Source organism: Cryptomeria japonica, chromosome 7, assembly GCF_030272615.1.
Source record: "Cryptomeria japonica chromosome 7, Sugi_1.0, whole genome shotgun sequence".
NCBI classification, from domain to species: Eukaryota; Viridiplantae; Streptophyta; class Pinopsida; order Cupressales; family Cupressaceae; genus Cryptomeria; species Cryptomeria japonica.
The window spans coordinates 758,827,651-758,852,667 of NC_081411.1; the positions used below are offsets into that span (position 1 = coordinate 758,827,651).

The 25,017-nt window shown below is 34.8% G+C and overlaps 2 protein-coding genes across 4 annotated transcripts in view; one reads left to right on the forward strand and one right to left on the reverse strand.

Annotated features, from left to right (window-relative positions):
- Positions 1 to 11,985, reverse strand: part of LOC131030063 (protein GAMETE CELL DEFECTIVE 1, mitochondrial) — a 75,176-nt gene extending 63,191 nt beyond the window's left edge. Inside the window, exons 1-3 of one of the 3 annotated variants that reach the window (XM_059207791.1) lie at positions 11,935 to 11,985; positions 11,767 to 11,802; positions 10,666 to 11,430 (exon numbers count right to left, since the gene is read on the reverse strand). In XM_059207791.1, coding sequence (XP_059063774.1) covers positions 10,666 to 11,306 — 641 coding nt within the window. In that variant the 5' untranslated portion in view covers positions 11,307 to 11,430; positions 11,767 to 11,802; positions 11,935 to 11,985. Of the gene's footprint in view, positions 1 to 10,665; positions 11,704 to 11,766; positions 11,803 to 11,886 lie in introns of those variants that run through there. The other 2 variants (XM_059207792.1, XM_059207793.1) reach the window with 2 other exon arrangements.
- An 11,567-nt stretch (positions 11,986 to 23,552) lies between these two features.
- On the forward strand, positions 23,553 to 23,957 carry LOC131856990 (ethylene-responsive transcription factor ERF088-like). The gene has a single exon (XM_059208970.1). It carries the CDS (start codon positions 23,553 to 23,555, stop codon positions 23,955 to 23,957), a length of 405 nt encoding a protein of 134 aa, XP_059064953.1.
- Positions 23,958 to 25,017: the final 1,060 nt, after the last annotated feature.

Consider the following 25,017-nt stretch of genomic DNA (forward strand, 5'->3'; position numbering starts at 1 on the left):
GGAGATCTAGTTCGCAAGTGGGATGCAGACAGAGCCAAAGCTAGGCGACACTCCAAGTTTAATGCTATCTGGAGTGGCCCATATGTCATCACTAGTCGCAAGGAGGCCAATGCATTTCATCTCTCCAAGCTTGATGGTGAAGTTCTTCCAATCCCACTGAATGGGATTCATCTCAAGCCCTGCTTCTGAAGAGGGTGTTGATAACCTTGTAAATATTAGACTAAAGGTTGTTTTGCTTTCATAAGTGCTTATGCACATGCCACATTCTCCTTAAGAGGGTGTGCGCTCTAGTTTCTAGTTTTCCTCCAAGTGATGGCACGCACATGTTTTGGGTCTTTTCAATGACTCAATGCCCAATGGATGCTTAAGGCTTCTGGACTTCATGCTTAGTAGGTAAGCATCCCGCAGAATTCACCAAAAATGTTGTCATTTTATGACACCTTTGGTCCATCACTGTGAACCGATCAAAGATATGTTCCATGGACCAACGCAGCCCCAATTGATCAAGGAGAGAAGAATCATGAAGTGTGAAGTGTGGCCTTGACCAGAGGAAGTTCCTCCCTTGGCCTTTTCTTCTTCCCCGGAACCCTGAGGTTCTGAAGTTCTTTTCTCTTTACCCTTGTCTCTTTCCTTCTTCCTTTTCCGAAACTCTAGAACCTCGAGGTTCCGAAGTTCTTTACTTAACCGCTTTTCTTCCTTCTCCGGAACTTCGAAACCTCGAGGTTTCGAAGTTCCCTTCCTTCCCATAGCTTTTCTCCAGTTTCTCCGGAACCTCAAGGTTCCGAAGTTCTTTCCCTACCTTAGCCCCTCCTCTCCTTAGCCTTTCTCTCTTTTCTCCGAAACTCTAGAACCCCGAGGTTCCGAAGTTCCTTGCCCTTTTTCTCCTTCCCTCTTCGGAACTCTGAAACCCCGAGGTTCCGAAGTTCCTAGCCTTCCTTTCCTTCGCCTCTTCTCTTAAGCTTCTCCTTTACCCGAAACCCCAAGGTTCCGAAGTTCCCCTTCTCTCTCTTAGCCCTTTCCCTCTCTATCCCGGAACTCTAGAACCCCGAGGTTCCGAAGTTCCTTTGAGCAGTTCCCTTCCCTTGCCTATCCCGGAACTCCGGAACCTCGAGGTTCCGAAGTTCCCTCCTAAATTCTTCCTTCTTTCTCCGGAACTCCAAAACCCCGAGGTTCCTAAGTTCCTTCCCCTTTTGCCTTCTCTCTCTAGTTCCTTTTCTTCTCTCCCCCTCTCTATCCTGGAACTTCGGAAAGTTCTTTCCTTAGCCTTTTGAAGTTCTCCAGAACTCCGAAACCCCGAGGTTCCGAAGTTTCTTGCTCCTTCCCTTGTCTTCCTCACTTCGAGAGTCCGAGCTTTCGAAGTATCCAAGCTTCCTTCCAACTGGCGACACTTCCGGATGGCGTGATCGACACTCAAGACTTTTAATGCTCCGACAGCTTGGTGACTTGTGCACTTTCTTTTGCGGAGCCACAAGGGTGCATTAAATATTTTGGCAGGGTTTCCATCAAGGAGGTACGGGGGCCATGTTGGGTGACTTATGTCATGTCTGACTTTGGAAGGTCAATCAATCTACCTTCCTCAAAGTTGCCTTTGGTGGTATGGCTAGGTTGATTGCATGTACAAGTCAAGTGCATGCACTTCCTTGCACTTCCAGACTGACATGCATGGGTCATGATCACCATTGTAACCCATTTTTTCTATATAAGACTGTTAAGCCTCATTGTAAAGGGTTCTCTCCCTGCTGCCTTGAGCTTTCCTATGCTCTTTCTCTTCTCTTGAAGACTTGTAGTTATTTTTTGCATTTCTACAACTGTAGGATTGGCTTTTGGCCTTATGATTAATTAAAAAATCACCATTCTTGCCTCCTTCTAACATATGTATGTTGTGTATGCTTTTCTTACCTTCATCATAGGTGTATGTCTTGTGGATTTTCTCTCCATATATGCTGTGTTAACTTGTTTTCTGAGTGCGACTTGTGGGAATCCTTCTCCCCTCTTGACACTTAGCAAACTCTAACCTCCATACATGCGTTTTGGGTCACTTATGCAATTGAAGTTTTGTGCATCTCTTGGGTTTTTTAGTTGGTTCCTTGTGCCATTTCGGTAGGGAGAGAAACAATCTCTTCTTGGTGCATCACCTCCTTTTATTTCAAGCAATTCTCTCTTCCTTTTACCTCTGCAAGTTGTTAGGATAGGCTTAGGAGTAAGTTTTGAAGTGTTGAGTTGGTTCAACATGTGCACCTATTTGAAGAAGGAAGCCGGCCTTCTCCGGCGATTCAACCCCATGCACAAGGTCCCACACTTCGGTGTTGTTTCCATGTTTCATAAGGTTGTTGAGTTGATAGCTTAGCAAGGGTGCAAGCTTTTGTGATAACAGGTCCCAACTCTATAAATTGAGCCCTTCTCTCATCTCAAAACATCCACTTTTCATCATAGATTTATGCTGCCCTTTTGATTGCATATCCACTTATCATAGCACAATCATAATGTCCATTTTGATCCATATCCACATCCACTCATCCATCTTCATGTTGTTATGCTAGTTTGATTTAATTAAATTTAGCCTTCACCACTAATTAAATTACTATAAATTTATTTAATTGTCTAACCTTATCCTACAAATCCTCCTACTAAATTAATTATTTAAGCCTACTTAATTAATTAATTTAAGCTAATTAACCCTCCTACCATTTTTCCTATTATTTAATCCATCCACTCATTCTCTCTCCTCATGTCACATCCTCCTAACTTGTCCACTTGCATCTTAATCCCTCATTGTCTCACCTAATCCCCTCACTAAGCATTTGCACATTCCTAATCTCCATATGCCATAAATGGCTTTCCCATCTCACCTCCCAATCTTAAATGCCAGCCACTTTTGTCTATCCAAGAAATTTTGAATTTCTTGAATCTCCCCATGCCCCCTCTTCCCAAGGAATTTTTTATTCCTTTTACCCTTTATTCTTCCAAGACTCCCTATTTTCAAGGAATTGATAAATTCCCTTTGTCCTTCCCTAGTAATTTTTTATTCCTTGTTTATCTTCCCAATGTACTTGGGATCTCTTCCATATGACCTTGAGGAGTGTGGAGTCAAGGAATGCCTTTATGGCTAAATCTCTTGGATCTCCCACTTGTCCTCTCCTCTTACATTCAATCCTGGCCCTTCATCATGTTTTGATCTCCACTGTCCATTTCAAATTTGAAAATCTATAAATTGAGGCCTCTTCCCTCATTTTAACCATCTCTTCATATGCTATCCTTATAATGTCCATTTCATCACTCAATCATCCTTATCACGCTGTCATGCTGCTGGAACAATGAGCAACCACATCCAACCAATCATCATCACATCAGTATCGTTTGAGGTTTGCATGTTATTGTTTGAATAGGCTAAGTTTATATACATATTTCGTTTATAACATTTGCATGCATTCAGTTTGTTGACTGATCTTACTAACAATCATTGTGTGAGTAATTGAATAAATTGAAACGAAGGTTAAAGCATGTGCTTAACCATGTAACTTTATATCTATTTAATTTTGTGTGCAGAGGAAGACAAAGCATGTAAAAGAGACAAAGCGACAGTCGCCAATCATCGATTGGATGAAAGCTACTCTCCTTACTATAAATAGTCAACTCTTCCCCTTGTTGAGAATCTTTTTCCTCTGTTTTCAGTCTAGATGGCAAAGTTAAGTTGTTATAGGAGTTAGTGTTCACAGAAATGCAGATGCATGGTCAACCTGGGGCCTCTCTGTCTGAGTAAAGCCACCTGAGTTGGTGATCATTAACCTTGTGTTATTTTCTTAATCTTATGTTGGTCTATAGTTAGTCATACATTCTGATGGGATACACCCTCGCGGAAAGGCTCCAATAATGCATCATAAAATCTTTTCCTATTAACATAGTATAACATTTGGATCATCTTTGGTCTAGAAGAGCTTTTATTTTGCCATGATGCTTATATTTATCTGAAACAATATGAATATAAATGACAGCTAGGCTGCTAGTAGTATTCTTATTAACTTCATTAAAATATGAATGTTGTATAATGAAAATTAAACAGTAAGAGGGTTCTAATCCGCAAATTTTGTATCTCTCATATGTCTTTGCTAATTGCTTGCCCATTTGAGTTAGGCACCAATCTGTTTAACAAAAAAAGGATCAATCTTTTCTTTCTTACATGATAAGGGTTCTATAATAACTAAGTTTTAAATCAATTTAAACCCAATAACTTAATCCTAAAGTAAACTTGCATTGATCTCTGGGCAATCATAGTTTGGCAGTCTGTCCATTGAACATGGTAAAGGTTGCCACTATGAATAGATCAATGATAGATTCATGTTTGTTTTCTACAACAAGGTGCAAGTCTGAAGTCTAAGATTAATTGGTGTTAAAGCATGCCAACGACAATTGGGTATCCTTATACTAATGGGACACAGTTTACCTGTTGATCACTGCTAAATTGAAGTTAATTCATCCTTCCATGAACTTAGGGACACCCCCATGGCTTGGCATTACCCAAAGCATAGAAGAGGGCACTGTCTCTTGTTCAGGGCCTTAACTCATTGTTCCCTGCTAATATCACTGCATTTGTGATAAGCCCACATCCCTGAGGCATCCTATTGAAAAGTCTAGAAGTTCAGAACTGAGAGACCAGAGAACCCATACCCACCTTCCTCTCTTCATTGATATTTTGAAACAATACCATCTTCTTGGAAATTAAATATATTTGCTCTTCAATACTTTTCTTTACCTTACACTTCTGAAAATGCTACCCTTTTCTTACAAATGCACTGCACTGTTCCATACACTTTGCTTGACTTTCTTGGCTTTTCTGGAATGAAGCCTACTTTTTGGTGTTGTCTTACATTAATCTCAAACCTTCACGCTTGCAATCTAGAGGAACATATAGCTTCTTTGGGCTTGTTTTGGGATATTGACTCTTTCATCTCTCTCTCTTTCAGTTGAGTTTTCTCCAGCATCCGTATATCCTAAGCCTACATGATGAAGCCTAGCTCCTAACTCAATCAGATTCTTCATATCCTAGCCACTTACCATGTTCTTACCTTCATAACCAATTTTCTTCAACACAATAAAGCCAGTTCCATTAATATATTTTCCAAAACTAGCAATTGTCTCATATGATATTTCATGGAATGAATAAGCATGTGTAGAAGTAACTTATCATATTTCCTTCTATCATGCTTTGGGTTTTTTAGGTCACTTCCTTGAAGTGATATATTCTTCCTTTTTCAGCTCTAAACATGCTTTTTGCAGCTTGGTAATTTCTCACCTTTGCAACTATGGTTTGAAGCCTTTATTCCATTATTTAAACATTCCTCTTTCCAAGGTGGTTCATCTTGCCAATAATTGACTCCTTTCACAAGAAATCAACTCTATCCTGTTCCAATAGTTACATGGCACCAACCAAGAAATGTGTATAGCTTGCCAACCTTATTTGCCTCTCTTCATTCTTCCTTTCTATAAAAAGTTTTAAATGTTTTAAAAACTTTGTATTGACCACTTGGCTCTTTTGCATCTTCTCACATTGGGCTTGGAAATAGCTTGACAAATCCTCTTTAAAAGCCATCTCTTCCTGCACCTTCTCTATTGCTCACATACACCTCTCTTTTTCTTTTCTAATGAGTTATCCTCAGCAAATTTGAAGCTTTCTATGAACTGATTTTGTGCAATTGTGAATCTTCCAAATAATCTATCCATTGATTCATCTTGTTAATTAAGCTTTTGATGCAACCCTGGGTTCACTTCCTTCAATTCTTAAATCTCTTGAGGATATAACTGAATTTCCTTCTTTGAGCCTCGAGTCTTGGGCCTCTCTTGAAATTATTCCTTCCTCACTTTTTCTCATAACCAGGCTATGAAGTCCTTTACAGATCTACAGTTTGTCCATTAAATAATTGCCATGTGTTTGCTAATATACACAAACCCCAAATGTGTTAGCAAATCTCAAAAACGACCAAAAAACACTACTCCAGTACCAAATAATCTGGGCCGCTCAAGACAAAAACAGACCTAAATTCTGATTCAAAACTTGTTATTCAGAATATGTATGTATAATTGCATAAATGTGCACATAAACAGAGTTGCAGCAGCAGAGTACTCAGTTTACCATTTGAAAGAAAATAGAGTAACAAATGATACACGCATCAGAGATACACCAAATTCACAGGGTGTAAAACCCTTGCCAGGAAACACAGCTACAGAACCCGACAAGAACCCCCTGACTCTCTTTCATATATTGTGCACACACTTCCTCACTGACTTTTGGAGCTGGGGTGCTTAAAATCCGAATTTTGTAAAGCCCCGTCACACTTCCATAAGCCTTGCCTTTATGTGGTCACCATGGTGGCCAGGAATTGGAAATAAACAGACACCTCATGCTCTTCCTTTCCAGTAACAAAACAATCAACCTTTTGGAACTTAGTAGCGCAATTTTGCATTTTCTGCCTTTTTTGGTTTCTCTTTTGTTTTGTTCCTCCTATATATATATATATATATATATATATATATATATATATATATATATATATATATATATATATATATATATATATATCACATTCTGGTTTTGCACAGACTTTGAAGAATATGCAAGGATAAATGGAAGGCCTGCCCCAACATTTAAGAAATGTGTATAAGACATTTCATTGCCATCACTTCACCTGCCAGAAATGGAGGGCAGGGGATGTGTCCCATACTGCCAGGAGCACATCTTAGTTAAATATTGCTAGAAATGAATGCCCATGAAAGAAGTTAAGAGTGAAGTTTCATTCATCTTGGGGTCAAAAAGTAGATTTTCTATTGCAGGAAAATACTAGGAAAGTTATCTAATAGATTAGCAGTTATGGCCTAAAGGAGTAAGTCATAGTATAATATTAAATGACTGAAGTCTCAAACAGCCTCACAACAACGTACGTAAAACAATACTCAGGCCTACAATTTATTTACAGAAGTTAAATTGTTGAAAAGGGATGTAATTGCATTGACATACTTATTTTCTTTAGTTTGTAGCATGGCTTATGGTCCTATTACTAGTAGTATTTTTAAATTCTAAACTTAGGCACTGATGCCGTATGCAAAAACATACTGAGTAAATATAATTAATTTCCAGAAATATCTAGCGATGCCTAATGCAGCAAGTGAAAACACCCTTGTGCTGTGCTGTAAACATCATAATGCATATTTAAACAAAGTATGTGGTTGCAATTTGCATTCTTATTTTCTTTTAGTTCATGAATACCATGAAGACATTATGTATTCTCTTCCATTGTTCCTGTAACCCATTTCATCATCCTATTACTAATATATTGGTATTCTAAACCTAGGTACAGATGCCGTATGCAAAAAACATACTGAACAAAATAGAACATAAATAATCATGCCAATAAGCATAACTACAATGGCAACAAGGGTTTTTGTATTGGAGTAAGTGTATAACAAAAACCTCTCCCCGTTCATGGGGTCAAACAAATTCATCCGTTGGAGGATCCTAGAGCTGAGGTAAGATGGTCACCTCTAGAGGAGGTATGGATTAAAGTAAACTTTGATGGAGCTGCTCAAGGGAATCCAAGACCCTCTGGAGTGGGACAGGTGGTGAGAGATTGGGAAAGGATTGGCAGTAGACACCAAAAAAATTAATGGATGGAACCAATAACGAGGCTGAGTTTCAAGCTGCATGGCTCGCTTTGAGAAAGTGTAGAAATTCGGGCTTGAGACGAGTCCACCTGTAGAGCTACTCCGAAATTATCATAAACGCGATCCAATGGAGAAGAACACCTAATTGGAAACTAAATAAATTCATATGCCCTATTTGGCAATTGTTGGAGGAATGTGAGGCATAGTTTTAAAACTTGTGGACTCACCACGGACTTGCGAGTCCATTGGCACGCCGAGTCGACTCGCCAAGGACTCACGAACCGAGTCCTGGTGAGTCCTTCCCAAGGACTCGCACAAGTCTTTCACTCGGACTCACGAGTCTTTCGCCTGGACTCGAGCGACCCATAAAACACGCAGCGAAGCTAATAAAGTGTTTTTTTTTACTTTTTTCATTCATTTGGCATTGTTTCTTGGTGAAAACAGGTTTGTAGGGTTTCAAGTCAGTCTCATTCTCTTCATCAGAATATATACATCTCTAGGAGTATAATGCAAATTCTAGGTTTTAGAAGATCTTTTAAATTTTCAGACTTGGTCAAATTTCAGTAATCAGTAGGCTCCTATTAGCATTCTCTCGCTCTCTCTATCTCACTCACTTTATCTGTCCGAAATTTTAGACCTATCTATCTCCCCATCACTCTTCCTCTATCCCCTCTCTCTACCACTCTCTGTCTCAGTCTCTCCTCTCTCCCCCAAGATCTAGACCTATCATTATATATAATTTTGTAAACATTTATAAACTTATGCTGCTATTATACATTTTAAAGTTTGAAACTATGAGTATGAATGACGAAATTTCAAATATTGAGTGTTTGGAGATCATATGACATGTGTAATGTTTCAATTATGGCTCTTATGTTCTCTAAATGCATTAATTTCTTTATGTTTTTTTGTAAAACTACGGTTTTTTTTGCCGAGTCCAATTTTTTGGTTTGCAGAGTCCGTGGCGAGTCCGAGTATTAAAACTCTAATGTGAGGAATATAACATCTCCCACATTTATCAGAAGGGGAATGCAATTGCTGATCGCCTAGCAAAATGGGTGATTGATAGGATGGAGGAGGACAGCAGAGTTTATTTTACGACGTATGGCATGAATTAGACAAGATATTAGCTAAAGAGGGGACGAATGCATTAAAGGCGTAGGTTGATCAAGAAGACAAGCATGCCCGATGAAAGGTGAAAACCTCCCCCCATTCATGGGATCAAACAGGTTCATCCGTTGGAGGATCCTAGAGCTGAGGTAAGATGGTCACCTTCAGAGAAGGTATGGGTTAAAGTAAACTTTGATGGAGCTGCCTAGGGGAACCCGAGACCCTCTGGAGAGGGACAGCTGGTGAGAGATTGGGAAAGGATTGGCAGTAGACACCAAAACATCAATGGATGGGACCAATAATGAGGCTGAGTTTCAAGCTGCATGGCTCGCTTTGAGAACGTATAGAAATTTGAGCTTGAGACAAGTCCACCTATAGAGCTACTCCGAGATTATCATAAATGCAATCCGATGGAGAAGAAGACCTAATTGGAAACTAAATAGATTCATATGGCCTATTTGGCAATTGTTGGAGGAATATGAGGAATATAACATCTCCCACATTTATCAGAAGGGGAATGCAGTTGTCGATCGCCTAGCCAAATGGGTGATTAATAGGAGGGAGGAGAACAGCGGAGTTCATTTGCACGACATATGGCACGAATTAGACAAGATATTAGATAAAGAGGGGATGAATGCATTAAAGGCGTAGGTTGATCAACAAGACAAGCAAGCCCAATGAAAGGTGAGGGTGGCAGTGGAGGAAGCATGCGAATTAATGGAGAGGCCTATTAATTTGAATGCCAAGATGTCGAGGGGATCACAAATGATGGAGGCCACTTTGGTTTGAAGGCGAGAGAGTGACAGATCGCATTCAGAGGAAGGATCTCGGATGGGAAGCTGAGGAACATCTTCAAATGTTGCTCCAGGATGACAATGCAAACCCTTAAAATGATATTGGGTGAGGATTACTTGAATCTGGAATACAAATAACAACAAATAACAAATTTGGATATTGCCTCTGTTTTTCTGCATGGCTACTAGATTTTGAGGACAAAGAAATGGCTCAGCGGTTAATGCAGGCATGTGTTTGGGCGAAGTGGAAGGTGGATATGAAAATATTTATTGATATGGCAGTGCAAGGTGGTGGTTTCAGGTCCCAGGGTGGTTGTTGGCCGAGAATCTATTATCAGTTTAACAGTCCCCTGATCCTATTTCTAATACGGAGCACAACTATTGATAAAGATACTCAAAGGGAACAGGCGGCTACGGGTGTGAACTTCCTGGAGGAGCTGCTCAAATAGGGAACAAGGATAATGAGTGTGGACCACTGGAGACTCAACCATCCACTGCGATCAGACTTAATATAGGGGAGTGACAGTATGATTTCATTGGATTTTGGGGTGTAAGTTGTTTGTTCGTCGAACTATGGATATTATGTACTGACATAGTTTGAAAGATAGGAAAGGTCCTAGAATATTTTGGCCTTTTTGGATTCAGCATAAGCATTCATGGTGCCCTGGACACATGTTGATATAAACTTGTCGTAACCATGGGAGTGGCCTGGCCCCTTAGCCACATTTATCTATCAAAAAAAAGAGTATATAACAAAAACCCCTTAACATATATTTGATGGTCATTTACAAGTCAAACATTTGTTACACCTAATTGTAAATTCATCTATACAGAAGCCTAATAAACTAGAATAAATATCTTATATACAACTATCTAGAACATACCAAGAGATATCAATCTCAAGGAGCCTATCTAACCTACACCACAAATATGATATAGACACCTTGAGACTAATATGCATTTAAGAAATCTGTGCTAACTAATTTCCAGTAACATCTGGTAACACCAAATGCAATGACAAGTGAAAATGCTCTTATTGCTGTGCTGTAAACATTAGGAGTGCATATATAAATAAAAAATATGTGGCCTAGAAGAAAGAGAATCTTACTCAGAACAGTCGTCCAATAGTTGGTCTATGTCATCATCAGCGGGATTACCCAACTTGGATTCCTCTTGTTTCTCAATTTCCTTCAACCACAGGCTAGCATGAACCTTCATTTTGGTAATCCGGTAATCCTTAGAAATCTTACTTCCCATATAGTCTTCTGGATTCTCTTCAACAAACTGCTTCTTCTGTGTATCCCATTTCTCCTCCTCCGGTAGAATAATATTGGGTCTAGGTTGTTCCTCTGTAATCTGTTTCATTAGATTTGTCATCTGATCAAACTTATTGTTTACGTTGTGGAGAAATTGTTTGGCATCGCATTGGTCATCCTCCTCTTCAGAAGGCAGATCAGGCCAAGAAGAGGTTGAGCAGACATCTTTATTTTCTTCCCATGGGACTTTATTGGTTTTTTCTGGAATCCACACAGACTCCCATGCTTCATCCCACTCTTCGTTATCCTCTTCGTCTCTGTCGCCCTTACTAGATTTTCCACTATGCTGTCTTGAGTTAGGAAAAAAAGACAATGGAGAGAAATATGGCACCGTCTGCGGAATTCGAACCCAAACTGGATGTGAGCAAACGGAGGTAGAAGATGTGGACGAATGACTGAGTGATTTAAGGGCAAGATTACAAAACTTCTGCATAATGACAAACACAGATGAACTAATGAAGTAATATCTTGAGTATGCCTATGTTCAACTTCGGCTGGGTTTGTGAACAAACCATCGATTTAACTTACGATACTAATGGAGTTGAGGACGGAAATTTCTGCAGACCAAAAGAAAACGTGCTCATTCAGGAAAAAAAAAGATAATCATAATGAAACATCAATTTGAATGCCTGGCAAAATAATCACCCAAGAGATGTATAGCTAATTAGTAAACATTCTCACGTTTCGTTAAAATTTTAATCGTTTTCTTTAAATTACAGCACTTCTGAAACTAATTATAGACAGAGAAATTTTCTCTCAAGAAAGAAAACACGAAAGTTTATTCTGAAACCTAAGTAGTTACTCCTTTTTATATTTTACATATAGCTTTATTCTGAAAAACGAACATGGAAGCCCAAAAAAAATCATATGAATATAGGAAATGAAAAACTCACCCGCATCCCGACAGTTTTAACAGGTGGGAATTAAACCTGTGGGAATTAAACCTAAAAAAATCCCAAAAATCCAAACTGATTTCTGAATGCATCAAGCAAGTTGTAAGCTACATTCCGTACCAAGAAATTGAACAAAAACTAGCTATTGGTTAGAAATTAGGAGCCTACCATGGCCAGGTTCGTTTTAACTCGTGCTGAGAAAATGTCAGTGCTTTATTGCATACAGTATAATATTATTATTATTATTGTTGTTATTATTAGAAGAATTGTATATCATACAGTATAATATTATTAATTTTTGCCTATTTTTTAACAACTCAAATTAATACTATTTATCTGCTTTTTTATTGGTGAATTCTGCAAACAGTCATGGCAAAAAATCTATTTTCTTCAAATATTTAGTCAATATTTTTATGAACCATCCAAAGTGTCAATAAATTTGTGGTCTTGTTGATTATGATAGATGGTCTTTGAAATCCATAAAGATGTACCAAAATCTTATCTTATTCAATGAGATCCAAGAAAATCTAAATAAAAAATTATTTCTTAAGATGTATTTTCCTGACAAATGTCATATAATTCAATGCATATTTATTATACTTTTTGACAATTATATATATATATATATATATATATATATATATATATATATATATATATATATATATATATATATATATATATATTCAATAGATAGAACTATTAGTATTGTACATTTTATTGTGTATGCACTTGACACATTAAATTTTATAATATGTATAGTACACTAAGTGTCTAGAAACATCCTCCGTTGCTTAATGCATGCACATGAATTTTTGTGCAGTTGTTCGACTATTAATTATCTTTTGTTGACTTGAGAATGTTCCTTTCCATTCTTTTGCCTTTATTAGTTTCTGTCGCCTGTCACCTGTGTGTATTCGAGCAATGCTGCAATACTTCTTTCTCTCTCGTCACCTCAAGAATGATTCAATAGCAACTGTAGGAGAAATGGAACAGTGTTTTCTTTGTGCTTGCAAATTTAGGTACAACAAGTTTCTTCTTAATATGTTTCCCATTTATATGACTTGAGAATTGTAAAGGTGCATAAACTATTTCCATTCATTCGCAGGCTTCCTCATAACCAAATTTGTTGAGCAGGGAAGGATCAGCATTGGAAATGGATTTTGCATAAAAATTAATACACAAGAGGTATACTCTCGTTAATGCATATCAACAAAGTATTTTTCAAATAATGTTAATGTCAAAGTTTGTTCATTTACATGACGTCTGCTTCTGTAATACTGTGAAGTTCAAATCTGAAGTGTGCTTGCATGGTTGTGGTGATATGCTTAAGGTCCTCAAATGTACCAGTTGAGACATGACAAAGAATCTATAATTTAGGGCAGCTTTTTCCAAATTTGACAACAGTAGTAGCTCCCACAGTATTCGCATTCAATGCAATATCAATACCTGATTATCACAATAAATAAAAATACAATTCAATCTTCTAACCAAGAGATTTTATAAAATCCATTTTTTGAAAGTCTAGCAATCATTGCATTTCATGAGGCGACACCACCTTGAGGATGTCTGTCAACAATTCAGGTGTGTTCTCTGCACTTCCACAATTTGTCTGCATGTCTACAAAAGATTTATCACCTTTAAAATCTGAGAATAAACCAACCTACTGTGATATTTGAGGCGTGTCCATACCATATTAAAAAAACTACCACTTTGGCATAGTCTGGGATGAAACTGGTAAAGAATTTGAGGTTATGTCGCCCTGTACATCAACTTGAAAGCTACAAAATCCCTTTCAAAGAATCTATTTTGTGCATTTCCCGCAATCATTACGATCTGTGAGATCACATTTATCCTCTATCTTCCCTCAGCTTCAAGCGGGAAGGAGGATTTGCCAAGATGAGTCCCTTTCTTGTATGATAGCTTCTCGACTTCTCCCTTTCTTCCTTTTTGGGAAAGCAGGTTTCCTTCTTTCTTGAAGCAACCACTTACAGAGCTTTACATTTCTTTTGCACTTACCTTCCAAACTAGATGAGTCCAAGTGGTTTTTGTGGGCAGCAAGAATCCAAAAGGGTAAATAGTTTTGTCTACGTTTAGGATAATGCAAAGGGTAGGGAAAGTTTTGTTTTCCTAGCTCAATCCTTACCCACATGTCAGGCTGTAGGGACTCGTCAACGAGATGTGGCACAAGTGTCGCAACCTTCACTGAGCACCTCGAATACATCCCAATCGACAACTTGAGGGCCTAGCAAACCCATGGCCTAGCGATAGAAAGCAATTCTTTATTCAACGCAGAACCCATAGTTTAAGAAATCCAATTCTTGCATGGGAAATATGGCGTCTTTGGTAGATTTAGCTCTGTAGTCACATAAATCTGTCCACTTAATTAAATGAATATTTAAAATTTATTTGATTATTTAACCATCAATCAATAATTAATTAAATTAATATATTTAATTAATTCATCTTAACCCTCTTCTCCTATTAATTAAATAAATTATTCAATTTATTTGATTTAATTCACTTAACCAAATTTAGACCATTAATTAAATAAATAAATCATATTTATTTAATTAAATCTTTTCTCACATTTAAATAAATTAATATTTATTTAAATTCCCCCAAAATCTCATCTCTCACATTTAAATAAATAAATTATTTATTTAAATCACCTTTATCCTCCACCCACTTGTATTTTCCTACAAATGCAAGTTGCACAAACCATTTAAATAAATAAATTATTTATTTAAATCACTTTTATCCTCCACTCACTTGTATTTTCATACAAATGCAAGTTGCACAACTATTTTAAATAAATTATTTATTTAAATCACCTTTATCCTCCACCCACTTGCATTTTCCTACAAATGCAAGTCGCACAACTATTTTAAAATCCTATTTATCCTCACCCACTTGAAACCTTTAATGGTTTCCCTTAAAGTCTTCAAACTTAATGGCTTCCTTCTAGAGTCTTCTCAAACCTTTAATGGTTTCCCTTAAAGTCTTCAAACGTAATGGCTTCCCTTAAAGTCTTCTTAAAACTTTAATGGTTTCCCTTAAAGTCTTCAAATTTAATGGCTTCCTTCTAAAGTCTTCTCAAACCTTTAATGGTTTCCCTTAAAGTCTTCAAGCATTTAATGCTTTATCTTCTTTTTTTTCATTTAAATAAATTAATATTTATTTGAATATTTACCCAAATGCAAATTACACCATTTAATTGAAATAAATGATTTTATTTTAATTGAAAATACCAAAATTTCTCCCACGTGCATTTTCCTACAAAATCCACTTGCATGCCTAAACCCCTTCTAGATTTTTTTAAACCCTTCTTAATTAACCTAATCCATCCCCTAAATATTGTCACATTCCTAAGCAAATTGGAGTCACTTCTCAAAGACTCTAAAGTCTTTGAAAATCAATTAATGCTTTGTGTGTTCAACAAATTAACCTCTAAAGTCTTCCAAACCACTTATGGCTCTTACATGACCATTAATGGTTAATTCCACTTACACCCATGGTTAAGGACTTTGACCCTAACTTAACCTTCATGTAACCCATGTGTCTCTTCAAAGCATTTATTTCTTTGACTAAGGTAACCATCATGTCCCCTCAAGCATTTAATGCTCTTTATCTCTCCTCTCAAGCCTCCTCATGGTGACACTTGTCAACATGGAATTGGGTTGAAAGTCTCACATGGATTGAATATCTTTCAATCCTAACCCTTGTTAAGATTGCTCAATCTTAACCCTTCATTTCCCCATTTTTTCTATAAATAGAACCCTTCTCCTCAAGCAAAGGAGGAAGCATTAGAGTATTGTTGTTATACTGGTATTAGCATAGAGCTTTTTCAGAGCATCACTATCTACACTTGCATAGAATTTGTTAATCATATTCAACCATCTTGAATCTCCATATGGCATCCATGGCTAGTGCTAAAAGCTGAGAGCTACACTCATTTGGGACTTGGAGAGGGGAGAAACAAGGGAGAAGCATCAAAAGGCATCATGGAAGCATCTTAGGGAGGATCTTCTCCTTTCTTTTATTTTGTTAAACTTCTTTCATGCTTTTTAAAATCTCTTTTGATATGTTTGGAATGGTTTTTAGTTCTTTGTTTTGGTTTTATGGTTGAAACTAACTTATTTCCATTTCGATGACATCAAGCTCTATCAAAGAATTTATCAAATAGAATCTTGGTGCCTTGAGCATGTATTGGTCTTTTGAAGGAGCCAATAGGTATGTTCAATAAATCCTATTCGAACACTTATTTAGTTTATTAGATGTTCTTTTTATTACAAAGAGATGAAATCAACATAAAAATCCTAACTTTAAATCCTTAAAGTAGAAAATAACACTACAAATCTTCTTCACTTTACAAATATCCTTTTAATAGTGTTAGTCTAATAATTGGAATTATTTGTAGATCAAATATTTTAAAGAATCATAGAAATATGTCATTTGTTTATAATAAATGAACATACAAGTGAATCAATGAAACTTCCCACAAGTCATTGGCACGTATAAACATGGGTCATTGATATTGATCTTTTGTGTGAGCTCAAATCAATGGTTGGTGCATATTTTTAATCACAATACAAGAACATTTGAAAACACCAACAACAAAGTTGCATTATAAAGAAATAACACACTGTAATTGTGTTTCACCACTTGTTGAGCAACTATTTTGCTTACCATTTAGCACATGATTAAAAAAAAACTATTTTCATCCAAATATTTCTTCTAATTGTAATCTTTATATGTATTATTTACAGATGCTACAAGTTCGACCTAGTAAACTATACATAAAGGTAAACATAATACATTACATTTAGCTTTCTTCAGTTCAAAGATTTCCATGAACTCTATAATGTGGAAAATACTAATTTACAAACAAAAAACACAATTTGTGTATTACAGGAAGGACACCATTTTAAAGGCATAAATCATGGATGTCTACCATATGGAGCAACACCTGTGAAATGGAGCACTACTACTTAATAAATAATAGAAAATTGGCTAGAATTTTGCTTTCTTTGTTTCAAATTTTATCTCTCTCTCTCTCTCTCTCTCTCTCTCTCTCTCTCTCTCTCTCTCTCTCTCTCTCTCTCTCTCACACACACACACACACACACAACTACTCTTCTATAAATGTTGCAAATGCTGACAAGACAAATTTATTATAATATGCAGTGACTCTCTTTTATATTCAGCTATGCATTGTCTTCTTTGTCTTCAACATCTTAAGAAAATTTGTTATATGTCTATTTTTGTTTGTCTTGAGATAATTGACATCAACATAATGATCATTGATATCAACATAATGATCATTGACATCAACACTAATCAAAAATATTTCGGCAAGAACTTGACGCTTTGTGTCTCTTGTTATTATTATTGTTGTTGTTGTTGTTGTTGTTGTTGTTGTTAGTTCTTTGCTCAGACATGCATTCATCTAATTTCATTTCTTGTAAGACTATTGACCAATAAGCATGCAGAATTAAATTCTCTTGATTTTTTTTTTCATAGTTTTTTATTATTCTAATTTTATGTATTCTTTTCAAATATTATTTATCTCTCTTCCTATTGGCTAATAATAATGCATAGTCAAGCTTGATTTTTTTTTTCAAATCTTTTATGCATCTTGGTATTATTGTTTTAATTATATTCACATGTGGACACTTGTGCAATTATCGTTCAATATTGTTTTTTCCAAATCTTTTATGCATCTTCGTATTATTGTTTTAATTATATTCACATATGGACACTTGTGCAACTGTGAATAAATCCTATTTGAAATTCCAATCCAAGCACAAAAAGCCAAAAGCCAAAATGTTATGTCTCATAAATGAAAATTTTATTTGAACAATAATTTTATAATCATGAACTAATTTACTTAATGGATTGTTTTTTAACAATTTAACATCATAATCATGAACTAATTTTAATCAGGTTTCCAAAAATATTTATATTTAATATAGTATTTGAATAATTAAATTTTATAATAAATTTTGATAATCTTATAATATATAATATTAAAAAAAATATATTCATACAGATTGTTAATTGAACAATATTCAAATAGATTGTTATTTGAATAATATTTATATAGATTATTATTTGATTTGAGCCAACACTTTTTGTAATGATTGTGATTATCCACTCATATTTCGTCTATCCTAGTGTTAAATTATGCTAATTTACACAGTGGACAATTTATACGGGTACAAGAGTAAGGTGTAATAGGTGTATTGAATTTATTGATACTTATTTCCAATTTGATAGAAAGGAAATGTGAGCAATATAGAATATGCTTTTTGAAATCTACACCAAACAGAAAAAACAAATAAGGGAGAATGTTGATAAGATTTCTCATTGATGATGAGGTGGAAAATTTATGCTAGTGCACATGCGAGAGGAATTTTATTTTATTTTTTGCCTATTCTAAACAAGAGACACAAAGCATCAAGTTCCTGCCGAGATGTTTTAGATTAGTGTTGTAATTTTTTCTATGAAATGTTTTGTTTAGCTTGATCATTGGGACAATGGAGGACATGAGGTCTCCTCATACTAGGCTTTGAGGTTGAGTCCTTTGAAACATATGCATTCTGTATCATCAGAGTTCGTGAGTAACCAAATAAATGCCATCGAAAGAAATTGTAAAATTTGTTGGATGAACAAATTTAAGACAAATTAAAATATGAACAGTTTTAATTTGTCAAAACCATGGCCATTTCCCCAAACCACTAAATCAATTTCAAGATTTAAATTTATTACTTATACCCAAACAATATAGTTCATTTCCGTGTGTAAATTTATTATAATTTTGAATCTGAAATGCTTACTTTGATAGGAAATATTGGGAGATAGCCTATGGAAGAACTGGGGATGTTGTGAAAATATTAGAAGAATTGCATAAACAAATTAAGGTATCTGAGAATTGAATCCCCAAAATCCCTGACATATCCTTGGTGAATTCAGTACTCCGTCATAAATATAAAAAGACCATTTGTATCATTTTATCCTATACCAAAAGCAGAAGAGAAATCTGCAATTGAAAAAATAGACAAAACTTTTTTCAAGTAAAAATCAGGGAACATTCCCTTCCAAATTTTAACCAAAAAAGCATAACAGAAGCCCCAAGACACAAGCAAACCCACTTACAGAGAAACCACCACCCGCTGCACCTCCGCCTGGCCATAACAAAAGCCAAAAGAGCAAGCAACAAACATAATCAACAATCAATAACATAAAAAAATGTCAATTCTGGTGTAGTAAAAAAACTATGAGAGCGTAAAAAACTCTAGTTGCCTCTTAACATAAGAAATGAATTGATCAAAAGCCATAAATTAAACTTGGGCAAACTGAAAATACTAAATACGATTCTTAAAAAGAAAAATCCTTGGCTAGTGAATTTATAATAGCTACATATATTGCACAAAAGCTTCATGCTATGACCGTTGATATTTTTGCAGGAAAAAGGCTGCCAAATTGCAACGCAACAAAGGGCTCAATAGAATTTCATATCATTCTCTGCATTCAAAGACACATTCAATGGGATAAGATTTGTCCAGATTTATCTAACAACTGGTTACATCTGATTGGATCCTTTCTCCTTGCATTAAAGAAGAGGATAAGATTTTTGACTTTTGTAGATCTTTCTAGATTTACTTTTTCCCATTTTATTCACACTGAACTATTAAGACTAGAGAAATAAATATTTTTCTACAAATAAAAGGAAAAAATTTGAATTATGCTAATGACTATAGCAAATATAAGCCAATAGGAAAAGAAATAAATAATTTTGATAATATTATTAAAATATGTAAAAATAATAAAACTATAGAAATGTTAATAGATTTTTTTAATTCAATGACATGATTGGACAACAAAAAGAATAAATTGCATCTAATGGATGCATAAGTCATATCATTCTCTGCATTCAAAGACACATTCAATGCATTCAAAGACACATTCAATGGGATAAGATTTGTCCAGATTTCTCTAACAACTGGTTACATCTGATTGCATCCTTTCTCCTTGCATTAAAGAAGAGGATAAGGATTTTGACTTTTTTAGATCTTTCTAGATTTACTTTTTCCCATTTTATTCAGACCGAACTATTAAGACTAGAGAAATAAATATTTTTCTACAAATAAAAGAAAAAAAATTGAATTATGCTAATGACTGTAGGAAATATAAGCCAATAGGAAAAGAAATAAATCATTTTGATAATATTATTAAAATATGTAAAAATAATAAAACTATAGAAATGTTAATAGATTTTTTTAATTCAATGACATGATTGGACAGCAAAAAGAATAAATTGCATCTAACGGATGCATAAGTAATCCTTCCTATTGGCGGGAACTAATAAGTATGAGTATATGAGTAGACGGAATAGACATTAAAATATTCTTGAAATCTATTATTTTGACTATTTTTACCAATAATGTCAATTAATCTACGATTTCAAATGGAGAATCAAATAAAAAAATTATTGTTTGATTATAAGGTTTTTTTAATGTGTTGCGTCTAACTATTTAGATGGCTTTTGATGCATTATTGTGGCCACCCATGCAATTGTGCAAGTTGCATTATTGTGATTGATGCAATTGTTTAAATTCTCTTGGTGTGTTCTTGTGAGCAGTGAGGAGATCAGTTTGAGGAGATTTGTTCGGGTTATTTGTTTCCTCTATAATGGAAAGGTGAGCAGCCAAAAACTTACTTATATCTTCCTATGTTTTTGTTGTGTTAGAATTTGTATTTTTTGGGGGTTAATGATAGATTGGATCGAGTGAGAGTAAACCCTAATTTTATTCCATGCCAAAATAAATTTTTTGTAATAAAGCTACTTTTATTCTCGTCTATTTTTTATTTTTATTGTGTTAATATTTGTATACTGGAATGAAATATTTGTTTTGATATGTATACATGATAGAGTATTAATATTTTGTAAACCTAAAGTTTAATATTTCATTCAAACTGGATTTTTAAGTTGATTTTGTTCTTCTTGTTTGTTCCTGGTTATATCTGGTAGATTTGGTGTTATTAACAGTCAAGAACATCACCTGGTTGAAATATTGTTGAAAGAAAAATGGATACAGGGGTGTCAGGAAACGTTCATGGGGTCGATATGCTACAAAAATTAGAGACCCTGAGTCTAAGCGGCGTTGATGGCTTGGCACATTTGATGCAGCTGAAGAAGCAGCTAATGCTTATGACATAGCTGCTAGATCAATGAAAAAAGTTGGAGCAATTACAAATTTTGATTATAGTTTTGCACAACCATACAATCTATTGAAACAAAATATCGTGTCGCCTTCTAAACAAGAAACTAGCTCCAAACTAGACTCATTCCTGGTTCAACCTAGCATGATAATGGAAGATCCATCATCTGGTTATATTTGGACAAATTCAGGATATGTATTAGAGGACAATGACCAACTTTTTGAAGGTAATTGCAAATATTTACAAGATGTTCTTTTTGAAGCAAAAACTAACAACAAAAACAAAAGTGGTGTAGAAACTACAAGCACTTGGGAGAATCAATATTTGAAAAATTCAGATATGGAGAATAATTTCACACCTTTGTTTGTTTCAAAGTATCTTCATTCTCAAGACACGTTTTCAAATACTAGTTTTGACAACTCCATTTCATGTTGGGACCCCCCATGTAATTTTAATCATCAAACATCTTCTACATTCGCCCACGGGAATGACATAGCTCCTAATTTTGATCTTTCCAAAAGCACTTTGCCCAATCACAGTAAAATTGATTGGCCTACTCAATTATTTGACAATCCTACTTGTGCAATGTCCACTGCTTCTTGTGATCCACTTGTATCAAATCCATCCATAACCAAAGCCAATGAAGTTGCTACAAATGTTACTTATCCAGGTACAGGTTTATTAGATCAAATAGTTCAACAACACTTTCCAATTTCAGAACTCAGTTATCCTAATGAAGAAAGTGTAAAGAACAATGTAACTCATCTTAGCTCTCAATGCATGCTCAATGCAACTACTTCTTTGACCAATACTAATAGTGTTGCATCTAAAATTCCAACTGCAATTATACAGAACTTGGCAGACACACACGCACTGATTATGTATTCATGAACGAAATCACTAGTATGAACTTAAAATCCATCTCATATTTATATCTTTTATCTATATCGATTAACTATAGTAAGAGCAGGGTCCAATAGATTATGTTGGTAAATATTTAGCTTCATTGGCATTGTTACAAAAATTACTAATTTACTAATAACTTTCTTTGGTAATGAATTGTAGAGAATGCAAAACCTGTTGATATTTCTATTCTACCTCCTCTTGTGTGCTCTAAAGATGGCATGTTCTCCAACATGATGAAGAAAAATTATTTTTTATTCAAAGATGAAGTACATATCTACCAGTCATGATCTAGATACTAAAGGTTCGAGTGAAAACAAGTCTAGTCTACATGATATTTTTACCATAAAATTACCTGGTGGGGCTATCATAGAACAACCACATTGTGATATTTGTTCCCAAATCCTAGCTAAGGTACAAAAATTGAAGACTAGAATGCATAAAATAGAACAAAGTATAGAGCTTGCAATGAAGCGCCATGGCAAGTTATGCAAAAGTTTCACACCACCCTATTGATTTTTAGGTTGTTAAGCTAAAGACATATATGAAAAGCAATGGTAATCGAGGTAATTTTGAGAATATGTACAAGTTTGTTGTAAATCACTATGTACTTTGCATCAGGTTTGCATAGCTACATTGAGAGGATGAAAACATTTTTTTGATAATTACTTCTATTTCAAGTTTGTTGTCTACATCTTTTATTTGATTCTTTTGTTCAGTTATCTTGTTCAATGCTCCAATCTTTAGCTTGTAAAAATCAATAAGTCATAATTTAGAAAGTCCACATAAAATAGTAGTTGATAGTTATTGAGTTGCTAGTAAGTGAAGTATTTTAAGATTTATGGTTAAATTGATTTTAGCATATGTTTTGGAGCAGATCAATACATCAAGATGAGCAAATCATGCCACCGTACAATTGTTGATTTGCCTAGAGTGTATGACCATGCTTTCCATATGGGATTTGTAATAGTCATACTTCAATTGATCATACTTATTACATTGCTCATGGTTGTCAAGAAGACCTCTCACTTTATAGTACTAGCGATAACTAGCATAATAGTAATTTGCTATTTGTTCGTTATCTGACTATTTCCTGTCTAAACATGACAATGATATAGTACTATGAAGGTGATATTTTAAACAGTGACAGATGTGAAACAAATTTATAATAAATCTAACATACTATAATCTATTATATTATTCATTTTTAGTTATAGTTTTATTCTATCTTATTGAGAATTGTATCCCTATTTTCTTTTTGATAAAATGTGATTCAAATTTACATTGATCTTTATCTCTATTTCTTCTTTTATAAAATGAATTTGAAATTTGCAATGACCATTTATAGATAATCTAGTGCTTACTAGTATCAAGTACAAAATATTTTAACAAAATTGCAATTGTGCTTTAGAAAAGTAAGAGAAGCAATGGAGAAGAGATATAGAGGTGTCTAAAAACATGAATCGGGTCATTATGGTAGTCGATATGCTGCTGAGATCACAAACCCGAAGTTGAAGAAACAAAAGTGGCTTGGAACATTTGACACAACAAAAGAAGCAGCCTATGCATATGACATGGTTGCTATATCAATTAGAGGCAATAATACACACACAAACTTTATGTATGTCAACTCTGAATCACACAATCAATTGTGCAAGATGCGACATCTTTCATTATGTGCCTTTGATAGTATGTTGAAAAAACTAAAAATAAGAAAGGATAGATTGCTAAAGAATTCTGCATTTCAACAGTCCACCAAAAAGAGAGAAGTAAACAAGGAATCGTCATCGACTTCCGATAAGTCTAAAGATTCTACAGAAGATAGGTCATATAGAGGTGTTAGAAAATGTTCATGGGGTCGCTGTGTTGCAGAAATTTGGAATTCTAAATTGAGAAAACGTCAATGGTTGGGAAGTTTTGACACAGCAGCAGAAGCTGCTATTGCCTATGATATGGCTGCAATATCAATCAAAGGGAGCAAAGCAATTACAAATTTCATGCACACTGATTCAAACTCACATAAATATTCCAACAAGCAATCTACAACTCATTTGCCTAACTGAGAAAGAATTTCTCAAGTAGACAAAACGTGTCCTGAATCAAGAAATATATTGCAAGGTTGTCTACCTAATAAAGGTAGAACTGATTCAAAAAAATAAGGCTTTGTTCCAATCACTACATGTGATGAATTGACCAACTCTGAAAAGCCTTTCATTGGTCATAAAAATAGCATCCAATCTTTGTCAAATACATTGGAAAAAAGTTTACAGTTACCTGGAGATGAATTGACCAACTCTAAAAAGCCTTCTATTGGTCATAAAAATAGCAATATCACCTCTAATAAAAATATCCACACTACAAAGTACTCACACAATGATGGAGCAAAAGATACTAGAATAGATGATATGGACTATCCAACTAAATTTGGATTGACCAATTTTGGAACCATTTCTCCAACCATGAATACTATCGATCTCATTACCTCATCCACATCTGCATTTTTTGAATCCTCCCTTAGCTCTATTGATAAACCTATTCTTGATAACGATACCAATATTGACAGAATTTCCACTATGGAGTTTGCTAAATGAGAATATGAAAATAATTTTCAAACCCAAGATCCTCACACATTCCTCAATAGTCCTACCCTTGACCTTCAAAATATCGGCATACACATCATACATGATATCAACTATGACTTTAATATTCCACATGTGCCTGATGTTACATTCAAATCTGTTGGTCTTGTTGTTACATTTGATTTGGGTATTGATTATCTAAGTATGTTCAATCTAGAGAGTTGACAATTCTATGAATTTTGATCATTAGTAATTGATGGACTCGAAGCAGTTCATCGTTCTTGTCAAATTCATTGTGCAATACCATTAGAAACAATTGCAAAAATGATTGATATTTTGTTTCAAGAATTTGAATTACTTGAAATAACATTATTTATTTGGTTCAGTGAGCAGTATGAATTACATGAACCAAAATGTCATTCTAGAATATTGTATTATTTTTATCTTTATTGTTATTTTCAATGTTGATACCTTATTTATATGTAAAAAGACATTTTTTTCACTTATCTCTCTTTATATTGGCTAATAATAATGCATAGTCCTA